At 35.7% G+C, this 16,473-nt stretch overlaps 1 protein-coding gene and 1 non-coding gene across 6 annotated transcripts in view; one reads left to right on the plus strand and one right to left on the minus strand.

The window, feature by feature from the left end:
* LOC138691046 (pleckstrin homology domain-containing family F member 2-like) overlaps positions 1-15,526 on the plus strand; it is a 48,239-nt gene extending 32,713 nt beyond the window's left edge. For all 5 annotated transcript variants that reach the window (XR_011329733.1, XM_069812699.1, XM_069812702.1 and 2 more), the window contains one exon: positions 12,024-15,526. Coding sequence is in view for 1 of the 5 variants with exons in the window: in XM_069812702.1 (XP_069668803.1) it covers positions 12,024-12,071 (48 nt within the window). In the remaining 4 variants the exon portion in view is untranslated. The remainder of the gene's footprint in view (positions 1-12,023) is intronic.
* On the minus strand, positions 1,373-1,445 carry TRNAY-AUA (transfer RNA tyrosine (anticodon AUA)). Its single transcript has one exon. It is a non-coding gene; the product is annotated as a tRNA-Tyr (tRNA).
* Positions 15,527-16,473: the final 947 nt, after the last annotated feature.

Here is a 16,473-nt window from a genome sequence, read left to right on the forward strand (position 1 = left end):
TTAAAAAAATTCCCTCTTCTGAAAAGAAAACAGTAATTTAGTCTGTAAATAGAATGAGTACCAGTATTTTAATTCTTTAAATTGCGTAAAAATTATATAAGTGAACGACAATGTAACAGAAATGTTGAAATTATATTTTATATGTACCCAGAAATTGTAAAAAAAAAAAAATGTGTTAACCTTATGATACAGAGACAAGAGGAAAGAAATACCAAAAAATTTTCAACCCTTTTCGAGGAGACATCAGTGTATGAGTAGCAGTTAAGTAATCAGATGTTGTCAAAATATTTGAATGTTTTGGCTGCAGGTAAATTTTGCATGTCTGTATCCAGATACAAATTAAGAAGTTTAATTTATGTTTAGAATCAGAGAGATGCATTGTTCAGTCATTGAGACTGATATTTGTAATTCTGATTTATTATATTGTAAGCACTTTCATTTTTGCTGCTAGTTATCTTATTCAGCCACAGTAGATTGAATAATAATAGCAGAACATAGTGAAATTTTCAACTTTTATGTTCTTTCTCGGATCTAACTGGCACTAACTTTGTTGGAGAAATAGTAACCATAGAGACAGTTACTATTTAGAATCAGATCGTTCATGAAGACAGTTATTTTGACTGATAAAATATCTTGAATAGAATTAGATGTCTCTTCTAAATCCTCATTGAGAGAGAAAATTAATCAGTAAAGTAAAATATCAATATATAAATGATAATGTGCAGTAGAATGCAGCACATTGTGGATTTAATACAAATCAGAGAGCAGACAAACTATTAAGAAAGAAATAGAGATGGAAAGAGAGGTGGAAATTCAAATGGAGAGATGGGGAGCGGGAAAGGAGACAGGAACAGTATTGAAATAGATTTTTGCACTGTCCTTCCATGAAATTAATACTAAATAGAAAATGTAAACAATTAGAAACTTCACTGTCAAATGTACCGAATCTTCAATATTCATGAACCTGATTGTGTTGCCTGGACTTCCAAGGAAGGTGGTAACTTAGTACAGTAGTAACAACAGAATGTGATCATTCAGCACCCCAGTTATGAATAGGAGTTTTCGAATCACCAAATTATGTATTTTGTAAAGAGACAAAGAAAATTCCATAGGACATGAACAACATTGAAACAACGGGTAATAATCCATGTTAGGAAGCAAAAAGATAAAGAAAGAAAGTCCTGTTGGATATGTACTTGAAGTACACCAAATTCTTGTAATGTTTCTAATGTCTGTCTTCAACTTATGTGAAGGAAGAATGCCTCATTAGGTGGAATTTTGTGGAAAGTGTTTCTAATTTTATCACGAATCAAGTTGCTATCTTAATACTACAACTAGGTAACTGCAATTAATATTTGAGGAAAAAAATTCGCTCCAGCGCCGGGGATCGAACCCGGGTCCTTGGTTCTATGTACCAAGCGCTCTGACCACTGAGCTACGCCGAATCCAATCCACAGCACCGGACTGAGCTCTCCTCCTACAGTGTTTCCCTTTTGTGGCCTGACTCCAAGTTAGGCGTTTACGCTGACGTTTATATTTCAAGTCAACTCAGCTGAGTGCGCTCCTAGTATAATGGCAGTTGACACTAGACATATACGTCAACACATATCCCTAACTTGGAGTCAGGCCACAAAGGGAAACACTGAAGGAGGAAGGTTCGGTCCGGTGCTGTGGATTGAATTCGGCATAGCTCAGTGGTCAGAGCGCTTGGTACGTAGAACCAAGGACCTGGGTTCGATCCCTGGTGCCGGAGCGGATTTTTCTCCTCAAATATTAATTGTCACTATAACAGATATTATTCTGTTGGACCAATTAATAACATCTTTAGAAAAAAAAATAGGTAACTGCAAATTTCATAAATTTACAGGAAGCTGATTTGAATATTATGCTACAAGTAGCTAAGTGAAGGTACCTAATTGTAGCATTACACATGTTAGCTGTTTTGATCATACCTGTTTCTTACAAACAGAATATTAAGAATATGGAACAAAAACTCACTCAAACATTCAGGAAATGTAGATAACTCATTTTCAGGCAAAAGTGCAGTTACCTAGTTGTAGTATTAAGGTAGCAAAATGAAAGTTTAATTGGAAACTATAAATTAATTCGTCAGTTTATATGTACTGTGCGACACAAAAGTCACTTGGCAAATAGAAATGACTGCTATCTTCCATTTCTATTTATGGTTTGTAATTTAATCATGAAGTAGGCCATGGTAAACAAAAATGCTACAATTATTGTGTTTTGTTTCATTTATTGAGAGCTGAGGGAGAGATCATGTGGATTGCTGAACAGAATGGAGCTAGTACATGTAGGAAAACTCAGAAATGCTGCAATACTCTCAGACCCAAAAGTTGCTATCCAATCGATTGGTAATATACAACCTCCCTGCATCTGTAGAAATTCACAACTGTCAACAAATTCTCGAACAAATCATATCAAAAGCTGAACAGTCTCATTGCAATGGATCTCAATTCATTGCCAAATTCTTTGAAACGAGGAAGCGAATCAACTAGCTAAGAAAGGTGCTTCTCTGCTTTTAACTATAAAATAAGTCCTATCATGTAAAATCGTAAATTATGTTTTATTTAACGACACTCACAACTGATGAGGTTATATCAGCATTAGGTACTGGTGTGCCGGAATTTTGTCTTGCAGGAATTCTTTTACATACCAGTTTACATCTACTGACATAAGTCTGTCGCATTTCACACTTAAATGTCATCGACCTGAACCAGGATCGAACACGTAACCTCAGACACAGAAGGCCAGCACTCTACCGACTGCGCCACCCAGACCGACCCTATTATGTAGTTCTCCAAGTTAATAGTCAAATGCACCACCATACTGTGGCACTCGTCTGGTCGCGTCTGGTTGCACGCGCGTCCAGCGAGAAGAAAAGCGCAAGGAAACGGAAACATGAACCCCTGATGCTAGCCATGGTGCGTTTGCTCGGTTGGTTCCTGGTTTTATCAATTTGGCATCTTTCATTAGGATTTCAATGATAAAAGTTTTACTAGGTGAGATTGTTAGTCTCATGCTCAACTCCCAACCTGGATGACCAGGGAAACTTGATTTCGGAGACCCAACTCCTAGAAGGTTGCCGTCACCTTGGTTAAAGAGATCCTTCTGCCCTTTCGCAGTAGGCCACCTAACTGGGCCTCGGGTGCTGCCGTCCTCCGCCACCAACCCCAATGTGAACCCTGCTGCCAATTCACATCATCCTAGAAGACCTAATCTCAGGGTTACCCCCAAGCAGCTCTTCCAGGACTGCTGTCTCTCGCTAGTTCACTGACCCAGTCTGCCGAAAGAATTGGTTACCACAACCTTGGACAGGGTTACTCAGAGGTGGACAGGAGAGGCTAAGTGATCTCATTTGATGAGATCATGTATTATGCATCACTGTCCCTTGGACCCCAATACTGGAAGTACGAGAACATTAAGGAGGTACAACAGCAGTGGCAGAGAGAGTTTGGAACACGTCGAACAATTGCCCGCATTCGAGTTAAAGATGTTCACAAGGAAAGATCCGGCCAACCATGAAGGATTGTGCCTGCCATCCAAAACCTGTATGGTGATGCAACAAGACGGAGCACTGCCTCATTATCGTCGAGATGTCAGGTCGTACCTTGATAGAACTCTACCCGGACAGTGGGTGGGTCGAAGAGGTGCTGTTGAGTACCCACCTCGGTCTCCTGATTTGACACCTCTGGGGGACCATGAAGAATGACGTGTCTCGTCAAGGACCAGCAACAATTGACGAGCTACGTGCAAAAATCGAAGAGTCATGTGCTGCCATTATGCCAGATACACTAACAGCCGTAGTTCAGTGTGCAGCTCGGCACATGGGCGTTGTGTACAAGTTGGTGGAGGTCATTTCGAACACATACCATAACCCTCTGTCAGTGCCAAAAATTGTCACGTTAAGTCAAATGTCACGAGATATGGACTTGCAAAGAGTGAGTACATTTTTATAGAGGTCCATAACATGTATACATAATCATGAACTAAAAATAAACTTAAATGTCTTACATTACACAGTCCTTAAAAAAAAGAAATTAAAATTAAAACTTCAACATCAAAATGCTGTGTGCATGCCATGCTGCTGTTTTAATTTTTTGAAACTTGATTCCATTATTATTGACAAATGGAAAATCTATCACAAGTACTTGTTGTATTACTACTGACCAGTGCTTTTCTTCTGGAGAAAAAGATGGTGAAACTCTGTAAAATATTTTATAGTAGACTGGCAGGTGATTACTGTGCAGTGCACGGGAATTTTGTCGTTTTCAATCTCCTTTTCGTCCAACTAAGACTTTCAAGGACTAAGCGGAATTTGAAGAAAAATTATGTTAAAAACATAGTTATACATTTTTCGGTTCCGTGATGAAAAATGCAACAAAAAGGTGCTGGAATGTCACATTCCGCCAGGGAAAAAAGCACTGCTACTAACCATTGATATACTGCCTTCATCATGGTGCTTGACATTGAAATCAGCCTAAAGAGATCCAGTGGGTTCACTTATTCATGAGATGAAAACAGATACACGCATTCATTGAGAGTGTGATCTAGATCAGCTTTCTTCTTTATAGAGAAAGAAACTAATTCAAAGAATCATATGATAGGTGACATAGTCTGAAAAGTTTCTTTTAAAATGTGAAGGAGTAAATACTGGAATGCTTTTTATTGAATTTTGTTCATAGCTGTACACTATAACATGAGTTTGATTTGTAATTAGAATCAATTTTGGGTTTCGCTAAAATACTGCATGCTCAAGTAACTTCAGATACCAACAGGCATGCCAAATGCAAATTTGTTTACATATTTATGATACAGTTGGTATTTATTTAGTACTTCCACAGCTCTATTCTGGAAATTGTATGTTCATACGATTTTAATTACTTCAATTCCTGTTACTTTGGAATTATTTTTAACCTGCTTGATATTTGCCTGATTTGTGTAAGCTGTAAGTGTAATTGTTTATAATATTAGCATGTTTAGTATATAATTTAAGATATGGAAGCAAAGTTACATGATCAAGTGATAAAAGCATCAAACTTGGTTGGTTGCACTGCCTCTGGAAATGATCAACTGAAATTTGATTAGAATTCTGCTAAATTTCATTTGTCATGTATCTGTTCAGATAGAATTTATTACCAGTGATGGAAGGCGAGAGTGATGATTAGCAGAAGAACTTTTCAGATGATTCCTAAAGATAACCATCAGGGGTTAACTGACATTGTCATCTGATAGATTGATAATACAACAATTATTGAAAGTATTGTTTTTGATACACATTTGTTATTGATCGAAAACTATAAAGTTCTTTTGTCTGTCTCAAACTTAATGTGATATAGGACCTCCAGTTTTCCTTCTATTCTGGAAGAAACTGTACTTCGATTTTTTTATTGTAAAAATTTGTCTTTTTGACTAGGTTCAAAACTGTAATACTTTGGTCCACAAGCAATTGAAGTAAAAACTCTACTTTTGAAAATGACATGCACCAAACTTTTATTAATTTCTTGATATTGTAGGTCATACATGAGTTACTTATGTCATAAGTAAGCCCAGAGCTAAAAGCATTGCTTTGCATTTCCCAATAAAAAATGGCTAATGTTTTAATTTTCATTATAATGTTTATTCATTTCTATACCTTGAACACTTAACGTGATATGACGAAAGCACAATGGGACATATGGAGATAAAGCATGCTTGTGTTTATATTTTCGAAGTGACACTTATCTTTTTTTATTTCTGAAAGCAATAGTTGTTTTGAGATCATTTAACCCATTTCGCTTCTTGCCTCGGATTTCTGCACTGCTGTGCTTCTTCCTTCAGTTCAGTGGCTCATTTTGCACGTGTGACTTGAGAGAATGTCACGGACGTGAGCAACTCTATTCCTCTATTTCTGAAAGTACTCACAATAAATTGTTTAAAAAAATATGCTGACTGCTACCCATCCATTTTCTGGTGTATAGTCCAAGTATTTTAGTTCATGTGTTGCTTGAGTTGATGAAAGGATACAATGTTCTTTAATTTTTGTTGTGTATTTATTTTTTTAATTACATATGAAGATTCCACTGCAAGAATGATGGATGTCATTTGGAATACATTTTTCAGGAGAAGCAATTGAAAGTTTGAAATGCTTAGTGCTCAAAGCTTAACTGTGATTTTCCGTTCATTACTGGACAATGACGATCAGTGTTAATGCCATATACAGTAACTCTGTATGTACATTCTATATGAAGGGTACACGGGAATAACGATCAAGGTCCATTTTAGAAAGTTTCGAGAAAAACGAATTTTAAAGTTTAAGCACTTAATACTTTGTTATGTGTTTATTTAATAGAAATTGACGTAGTGGAATGTCAAGAACGATGATTTCTTATTACTAGCTAGACCACATGATAGTACTTCCTTTCCACTACAAGATAGCATTATTAACTCAATTTCGATTTTTGATGGACCTTGATCGCTTTTCCCGTGTACCCTTCATTATGTCTTAAGCTATGCATTGACAGTCTTGGTTCATTTTCGACAAGAAAGTGACATCCATCATTCTTGCAGTGGACTCTTCATATGAAATAAACGGTAGTCATTGTAAACAAAATACACAAAATGGTCTTATGAACCCAAAATAAATAAGTTAAATGATAAAGGCATCTTGCGTCCCTCTTCCTTAATGTTTGAGAAATACTGATCTAGAAAATATTAATGTTTTATTATAAGTCTGTAGCAGTTTTCATTACCTCCAAAAATGGACATCTTAATACTTTCCGGACCCTTAAGCCTCACAGTATTAAGAATTCTATTTCTGACAGAGTAATACAGATGGAATTCATTATCGCCTGCTGTTTGAGAATGATGATTAATAGGGTTTAATTTGATATACTTAAAAATTATACATTTTAATTTGGTCCTTCTATTTTTGTTATAGACTCTTACCACATTTAAAAAAGCCATCTCTTGGCCAGGTTTGCACATGATAAGTATGTTAACCTCTTAAACAATAAGGATGATGTACAACATTTTAAAAGGGAAGATTGAATTTTATTTGAATTGCAATTTATTATTACTTTTGTTGTAACTCATTTTATATTGTGGTACAATACGAGGTCTGTCTAAAAAGTATCCGACCTTTAGCCAGAAAAAATATTTCAAATACCTGACGGGGTTGGGACCCTAATCCCCTTCAAAGTAGGCCCCTTGTGCTTGCACACACTTAGCCCACCGATCCTTCCACTGCCGGAAACACCTCTGGAAGTCTTCTTTTGGAATGGTGTTCAGCTCCGTCGTCGCATTCCGCATTATCTCTTCTCTACTCTCAAAATGGGATCCTTTCAGTGGTGTCTTCAATTTTGGAAACAACCAGAAGTCGCAAGGAGCCAGGTCTGGAGAGTAGGGAGGTTGGTGAACGGTTGTAATTCCATGTTTGGCCAAGAAAGTGTGTATCAATTGGGATGAATGTGTGGGGGCGTTGTCGTGATGCAAGTGCCAGTTGTTCGCCGTCCACATGTCTGGTCTTTTGCGCCGAACTGCATCACGGAGTCGCCAGAGAACATCGTGATAGTACTCCTTTGTCACCATTTGTCCTTCCGGTGCGTATTCGTGATGCACAATTCCACGGACATCAAAGAAAACAGTCAGCATCACCCTGATTTTGCTTCGCACCTGCCGCGCTTTCTTCGGCCTTGGAGACTCGGGATGCTTCCATTGCGACGACTGTCTTTTTGTTCCTGGGTCGTACCCGTACACCCATGACTCATCTCCAGTTATCACGGTGTTCAGAAACCCAGGATCAGTGTTGGCGGTGTCCAGAAGGTCCTGTGCAACGTCACGACGGAGGTCTTTTTGTTCCAGGGACAACAACTTGGGCACGAATTTCGCAGCCACTCGGTTCATGTTCAAATCATCACACAAAATTGCATGTGCAGAATCTTTACTCACTCCAACCTCTTCGGCAATCTCCCGCACGGTCAAACGACGATCTGCCATCACCAAATTTCGCACCCTCTCAACAACAGCTGCACTCCGAGCAGTTTGGGGCCTGCCACAATGCTGCTCACTCTCCGCTGATGTGCGGCCATCTTTGAATCGGTTGAACCACTCCTTAATTTGTGTTACACCCATCGCATCTTCCCCAAACACCTGCTGAATCTTACGAATTGTTTGACTTTGAGAATCACCAAGCTTTTGACAAAATTTGATGCAGTATCTTTGCTCAATTCGTTCAGTCATCTTGCGAGAAAACTAAATCCGACAAACACCTAGAACAGCACCTTACTTGGCGACCACCAGCCAGTGACTGGCACAAGCAAATGCGGTGAAAAAATTCAAGCATGCGCATTACAGTTCCTCCTTCCACCATGCACAGTGGCGCCGCCTTAGAATCACAACTTTACGCGGGAAAAATTAAGGTCGGATACTTTTTAGACAGGCCTCGTACACAGAACTCTGAGAAACAAAACCTGAATCGACACAACACAAATTTTATAAAGTGATGGCTGTCACAATGCTAATGGATAGTTCAGACAATTGGCCACAGGAGGATTTATTTTATTTTAGTAGGTTATTGTAACATCAACATCTTAGGTTATTTAGCGTCTGAATGAAATGAAGGTGATAATGCGGTGAAATGAGTCCAGGGTCCAACACCGAAAGTTACCCAGCATTTGCTCATATTGGGTTGAGGGAAAGCCCCGGAAAAAACCTGAACCAGGTAACTTGCCCCGACTGGGAATCGAACCCGGGCCACCTGGTTTCACGGCTAGATTTGCTAACTGTTACTCCACAGGTGTGGACCTCCACAGAAGGAAAATTGAAACAAGTGAATTGAAGTTTTCAAGAAGAATTTACTGGTCTTACTTTGCTTCATCAAGTGATCAATAATGAAATCAGAAATAGGCTAAATATATTTAACCTAAATTTAAAAATTACTTTAAATAAAAACAGCTGGTATGATCACATAATGTGAATGGATCCTAATGGAATAAGTAAAAAATTCTACATTATAAATCAGAAGGTCATACAGATGTTGGTCATCTTAGAACCAAATGGAGAGATTCTCTCTGAGCCGGAACAGGTCTTTGGGCCTACCATGTAGAAAATTATGATTTTATATTACTTTTTAAATTGTTAGTCATTTATTACCATTAATATCGTATATTGTTATGACTTGTCATTTTGGCAACCTGTAAGTTCAGGAGATTGTTTTGGAATAAACTATTATTATTATTATTATTATTATTATTATTATTATTATTAAATATTAACTTTCTATATCATAATGAAGTTAGTTTCTAGTGTTAAACAATTCACTACTCTCTTCTAGTCTGGTGTGTGAAGAATTATTTCTGATGTGGAACATTTCTTAGGAGAAATTCATAACCCCGATGATAGAATGATAGGCGAAGATGGTGGCCAGCATAGTTGAATTACATATTTTACATAGCAAGAAATTGATACATTTTGGCCAGACCCCTTTAATCCAGAAACAAGATTATTTTACAGCGTGTAAATCTATTACACATGCTTTCTAGCTTCATTTTCCATCCTAAGGAAGCGTAATAAGGAATTACTGCCCTAACTGAGTCCAAACTTGTGAAGCTCGAATCTATGGTAGTCATGGTAATCAGTCAATCTTTAAGTGGATTGTCTAGAAAATGTTACTGTTCTGGAATGATCCTAAAGCTGTTTAGTTGATTTTCAATACCTCCATTCATTTTCGAAGTGAGGGCATAAATAAGACTGAATGCAGTATGCTCAAAGACGAGAATGACTATTAGCAGTGTTCAATTTTGGCATAGTCAGAAGTTTAAAATTTTGACTGAACTCTCTCATTTTAGAGATATTATTTCACATACTAAAACGTACTTTACTTCCCTTCTGAAGAAAGCTTTTCCAAGACTTGTTATTGCATTTCAAAATATTAGGTTGGTGCATAGCAATGTTTTATAAGTTTAAACACATAAGATAGAGAAGTTAATCACCAACAAATGTATATTCTCCTTCACTACTTACAACAGTCTGCCAACGCTGGAGTAGTTTTTCGATTCCACGCCTGAGTTAAAGAAGTTGTCAAACCATGTTCGGAGTGCATTTTCATCCAGAAAGGGAGTTCCTTGGGTTGTTCGATAGAGAGCAAAAAATATGAAAATCTGAGGATGCAAGATCAGGTGAATAATAATAATAATAATAATAATAATAATAATAATAATAATAATGATTTATTTAACCTGGCAGAGTTAAGGCCATACGGCCTTCTCTAATTATCAACCAGGAGTAAAAACTGCGTTACAAAAACACTACAAATTTACAAAGTACACTACAATTTTACACACAAAACTGAATAAGATAATAATAATAAAATGTAAACAACAAGTAAGAAGAAATCAGACATAATATATAACATAGAGAAAGAAAGAAAAAAACATAATAAAATGTGAACAGCAGGTCAAAAATAAATGAGGCATACAAAGTATAAAAAAAATAAGACAATTATTGATGATGATGATGATAATAATAATAATAATAATAATAATAATAATAATAATAAATAAGAATAGTAGTAGTAATAATAATAATAATAAATAAGAATAGTAGTAGTAATAATAATAATGATAACAGGCCTAATAGTAATACTGATACTAATAGTAGTAATAAAATAGTGCAGTACAAAGCATACAATGTAAGGAAAATTATGATTATATATAGCTCAACTTATCACATTAGAGATATACCATTATCGGAAAATATGAAAACAAAAATATAAAATAAGTTAAATATCACTAGAACATAAAAAAAAAAGTGAATACGTGGAAACATGCAATACAACACTTGTCATAATGAAATGACTTCCCAACCCAACTCCTGGATAGTGTTTTGTGTCGGGTTAGCACAGTGCGGGCAGGCATTATCGTGGAGTAGTATCACTTCACGCAGTCTTGTTGGTCATTTTTCTTGGATTGCTTGTGCAAGACGTCTCAGTTGGTGGCAATAAATGTCGCGCGATGGTGGAATGGTCACAGTTCATCACATTTGCTAATTCTCGGGTACATTGACATGGATCATTGTGGAGTAATGTGTTTAAACGGTCTTCATCAAACCCCGAAGGTCTTCCTGAACGTGAAGTGTCACTAATGTCAAAACGATCTCATTAAAACGAGAAAACCATTTTCTTGCCGTGCTCTCTCCGATAGCATTGTCCCCATACACAGCGCAAATGTTTCTGGCATCTCTGCTGCTTTCGCCTCTCTATTGAACTCAAAAGAAGAATACTCGGAAATGTTCCACGTTCTCCACTTTACAGTCCATTTTCTAGTGTCCACGACTCCACTCTATATGCAAAAATTAAAACTGGAATATGTAAACTCAAGCACAACAATTGAACTTCAAATAAAAAATGACAATCAATAAATAAACCCATAGCAACTGGAGTACCATCAAATGTACCATCACGTGAAACAAAAACACTACGAACTTATGCACCAACCAGTACATAACCCTTGAATAGGTTTCAAATCTGCGAGTTTCAGTTTAATGACGAATATGACAAAATTCGACTACATAATATGACTAAAATTTCGCTTAAACTGAATTTTCTATATTTAGGTGTTTTCTATCCCTTCCTGTTGTTAGTTGATCAATCATAAGAGCACTAAGACAAAACAATACAACAGAAACAAGATATATGACTTTCAAGGACACTTATATTCTTATTATTTTGAGATGTGTTACATAATTCAGTATAGTGCCATTGTTATATTGCTTTTGCTTAAATCTCGTTAACTTTATTAATATTGTATTGTTTAAGTAATTCCAAAGTGAAAAAATGACTAAAGTGTCTTCTTGTGGGTAACTAGTCACTCATGTTGCCTGTCAAAGCATTTTGTGTACTTATTGCTATGTTTTGTAGTGAAAACTTTTTTCCATTTTCTTTTTCCTTCTTTCATCTTGGTATGTTGGTTAGTGGTTTATGAATGTCCAATAAATTTGTGTTGAAATGAAATAATTTTTTTTTCTAGCCAAGGTTCTATGGGATGTCAGAGGGCGTGGAAGATCACAAACAGTAGGCAGCACTATGATGATGGCTGTGTTCATCACGTGTTTCGTAACTGTCTGCAATTGCTGATTTACATGGACTGCTGCAGATCTCTTCAACAAAAGATATAATTTTTTTAACTTGAAGGTAACTCTTATTTATTTAGTAGTCAGCAATGTGGCTTTGCAGAATTGCAATTCTCAATCATTTAAATGATTTGTACCCTTACGTCAGAGACTTGCTTGTTTGATGATCTACCATTGCTAACGAGGTTAAATGTGTTACTTGTAAAAAAAAAAAATTGAACCTTGATATAAATTGAGATATTAGTTGCATATAAAACTTGATTTAATCGTCTTGTATTAACCGTATCACATTGTGCAAAAGAATGGATATTGTACTGTGCTCAAGATGCCCTGCAATATGGTACATATTATTGTGGATAATGGCCTGACATTGTCGTCTGCAAGTGGCCTTAATATCTTAAGAAGAGTGACACGTAACAGCTACCTTTCTGTGGAATCTCTATGTTGGCACAGTTTCCTTTAACATAATTGTAAATATATGACAGTCCACTATGTAGAATTCATAATATATGTATATATGTAGACATGGGGGGAGGAAATTAAGGTTTCCCAGCAAGAGCAGGATGATAAATTGCACTGGATTATTAGATCGCCTCACTGATGGTAAGCAAAGTGCACCAGACATTGATAATTGGTTGCACCACACAGGTAAACTTGTATTGTTTCGTTGGAGAATATTTAATGTGCCTGGTGCTATGAACAGATAACACTGTGGCATTGCCCATCTGCTTTTCGTCACCTATCCTATTTAATCTGTTAACAATGTTTTTATAAAATTAAATTCAAAATGGTAAACGAATTGAATGTAAACAAACGATTGTTAGAATGTTACAGATGAATGAACAATAGTCTGTTGGCATTAACTTGTGTATTGTTTGCCTCATACCTTTGATATATTGCCAATTTGCTCTCACAAATGGATTTTTTTATCATGTTATAATTTGAATATATTACATCTTATATTATATTATTTATTATTGGTGATATTTGTAGGAAATACATATCAGAATGTCATGTAGATTTATCTTGCCTTCTGTATGTGTGGTTATGGTCTAATATGAAAATGTTTGAAGAGGACATATAAAAATATTAGGCACAAAATGTTCCATCTTTTCATTAAAGATAAACGTGGTCTTCCATGGCCAGTATTGATATTAATAACAATAATAAATGCTGGCCTCTTGCTAGTAGGATGTCTACTGACATCATTGAAAGGTGAATGTTAACTGAGAATGGTACGGTAATTTTGTAAAGAATGAAATGAGAAAGAGCACTATAAAATTAGAATCACGTAATTACAAAATAAAGCTAAATAATTCTGTAGCATAGTTTATTTTTATTAATATATTTGAATACATCTCAACACATGAATGTAATATCCCTACATTTAAAACTTGTCTATTTCAACAGAAGAGGGTTCACTTGTATGGAATTGTGTAGCATATTGTGTTACAGTATGTGTTTATGTGCTAAACAAGCTGCAGGGATGAAGTGCCTTCCATGTAGATGTAAAGATCCAGTTGCTAATCCCTAGTTCGTACATTTTATTATTAAATCCTGAGAGAGCTTTACATGTAGATATTTAAGATCTTAGCTTTACCATTACTCTTGTGAAATATAAAGATAATGCCTTCATCTTTTGTATGTTAGCAATCATAGCATCAGTTTTTATATTTCCTTCAACAATACAGTATATATGCGTATGTTTAGCTGAAGGAAGGCTTGAATGTACTTACATTCTCCTTATGCAATAAATTGCCATCCTTGTGAATTTTCTATGATCAGAGAAAAACATATAGTTGAAAATTTTGCTGTAGTAGTTATAAATCATAACATAGTGAAAAAGAAATGCAGTTCCTTGAGTAGTTTTCACTTACCCTGCAGTGGCTGCAACATTAGAGCTGTTCACTATACCACTATTCTTCACTTTGTTGGGTGTGAAGCAGGAAAAGTATCTCTGGCACGCTCTGGCCAACAGAACCATGTGTTATGATGCACTTCCAGATTTAATAAAAGTGGACCTTCTTATACCACTATGCAGTCATACATTGTTCAATTCCTTCTTCGTAACCTCCGCCATCTTCAGAGGAAATGGAAAGAAATGCAGTAAGGATGATCTTCAGTATGGACTAAAGAAGAGTATTTCATGCCAAATCATACGTGTTACACCATTTTTGCTTTCTTCTAAAATTGTCTCTGTTCGAACACTATACTGAAAAAGTAATTGACTGGATTAGGGGTCTAGCAGTAACTGTCATTATCAGAAGAACTTTTTTTAATACTGCACTTCTGAAGACTTAATTACAAAAATACATTTACTTTACTGGGATGCTTACGATAATTTATGAAAACAAAATTTAAAAAAATTGTATAAAACAGTGGAAAGTTTCAATTCAGATATTATTTAAATTGTAACCATTGGCAGCCAAATGTTAGAAGTTGCAAGAAGTACTATAAATCATCATAATCGGCTATGAAAAAAAGTCGGTTATTTCATTAAATTGACAGTTTATATGGAATAAATAATGTTAGTAAAGATAATTAAGATGATGTAATTGTGACAACATTAAAATAACTCTAAATATTTAAAAATGAATTTGAAGTGTTCAGACGAAGAAAGAATGGTGTGAATGTAGTGCGGGTGTGCAGTGAGGTTCGTTTTCACATCAAATCAATTTATTAGCATGATGTCCAAAGATGTCCGTACATAAAATATTTCAGAAAGAAAAATGACATGAAATTATCCGTGCATGGCATAACTAGAGCAAATGTAATTTATATTCTTGACCCACAACAACTTTTGTTATCTGCTCTATGTGCAGAACATGTAATACTGGTCTTATCGTCTATCTGTAATCGAGAGTCAGATCTAAGAGGCCAACTACGAAAGAAATTTCATGTACATACATACATACATACATACATACATACGTTTATGGAATCAAATCAGGGCTGTGATTCGTCAGTAATGATATCTCTCATTAAGTTTACTTTTTAAAGATAGCCTCATAAGAATAGAACTAGTACCTATTTAAATTTACAATATGTGGTTCTTACAATTGCCAAAACAGCCCATAAAAATATCTTTTTTGTGTTCAAACTTGTACTCTAATGGCAAGTATTGTTGAAATACAGTATATTCTACATTCATTCAGTACCAAAGGCAGCTTATGTTTTGTCCTCTTGTTTTGTATTGTAATAAGTGATTAAGCGTCAAACATCTCAGTTACTCTTCACAAAAAATGAAATTAGATTTGTGTGTTGCATAGTTCAGTGAATATGAATGGATATTACGAGTTTATAATGATTATTTCTCGTTGGAAAAAGGAAAACGAATACATGTTCTCTTATAAGTACATACACTGTAAAAAAAAGTTATATAAACAGAATTGAATTATTACGTCGTATATTCATTCTCTCTTCCTCAATCCCACTTCCCTAGTTGAAGGGTTTCCTTCCTTTGCATTTTATGAAACAAGCGATTGAGGAAGAAAGAAGAGACTTACACTAAAATAATGACGGCGGCACCATGTCAACAGGGGAAAACCAAAGGACAGCATAGAGGAGCTGAGAACTGCAAAAAGAGCAGGAAGAATAAATATGGGTCAGCAATTACAAAAGGGACAGAGAGAAGAAGAAAGTGAGATAAGAAGTCAAGATTCTGCAAGAAGTGGAAGGGATGGAGTAACTTCAGCAACACCAAATAGAGGTACATCAGTGGAAAGAAGTAAAGGACACAAAAGTTATGACTTTAGAGGTTGGTGCACGAGTGACAAAACATAGGAAAGTGATAAAATGAAAATGATGATGGTGACAGAAAAGATGGTAAGGCAAGGGAAAAGGATGAGAAAGACACAAGCAATAGCCAGGGAGTGATGAAAAGTAAGAAGTAATCCAAATATAATAAAGAGAGTGGGAGGTGAAAATGTAATGAAAGTGTAGAAAATAGTACTTCGAAAAATATATAGATTAGATTAGTTGGAATAAGTGATCAGTGAATGTTAGTGATTCAAGTGAATAAAATAGGATGCCAACTATGGAAGAGTTTAACTTAATGTAAACAATGTTGGGAACAATTAATAGGGAAATGAGAAAAGTAAGTGTTTAATTAAATGATATTAGTAAGAATAAGATGGATAAATGAGGAAGGGAGGGAGTAAGTAGAAAAAGAAGGGCGGTGAAACAGATGAAATGGTAGAAGAGTGATCAAGGTCATTTATATTATGTAATACAGCCAGTGCTGACATACTGCGGAGAAATTTTAATTACTTCATCTTTCATAAACGACATAGAATATGTTCAAAACCAAGCTCTCAGACTCATTACTGGTGGAATCAAAACAACTCC

The sequence above is a fragment of the Periplaneta americana genome, chromosome 16, assembly GCF_040183065.1.
Source record: "Periplaneta americana isolate PAMFEO1 chromosome 16, P.americana_PAMFEO1_priV1, whole genome shotgun sequence".
Classification (NCBI taxonomy): domain Eukaryota; kingdom Metazoa; phylum Arthropoda; class Insecta; order Blattodea; family Blattidae; genus Periplaneta; species Periplaneta americana.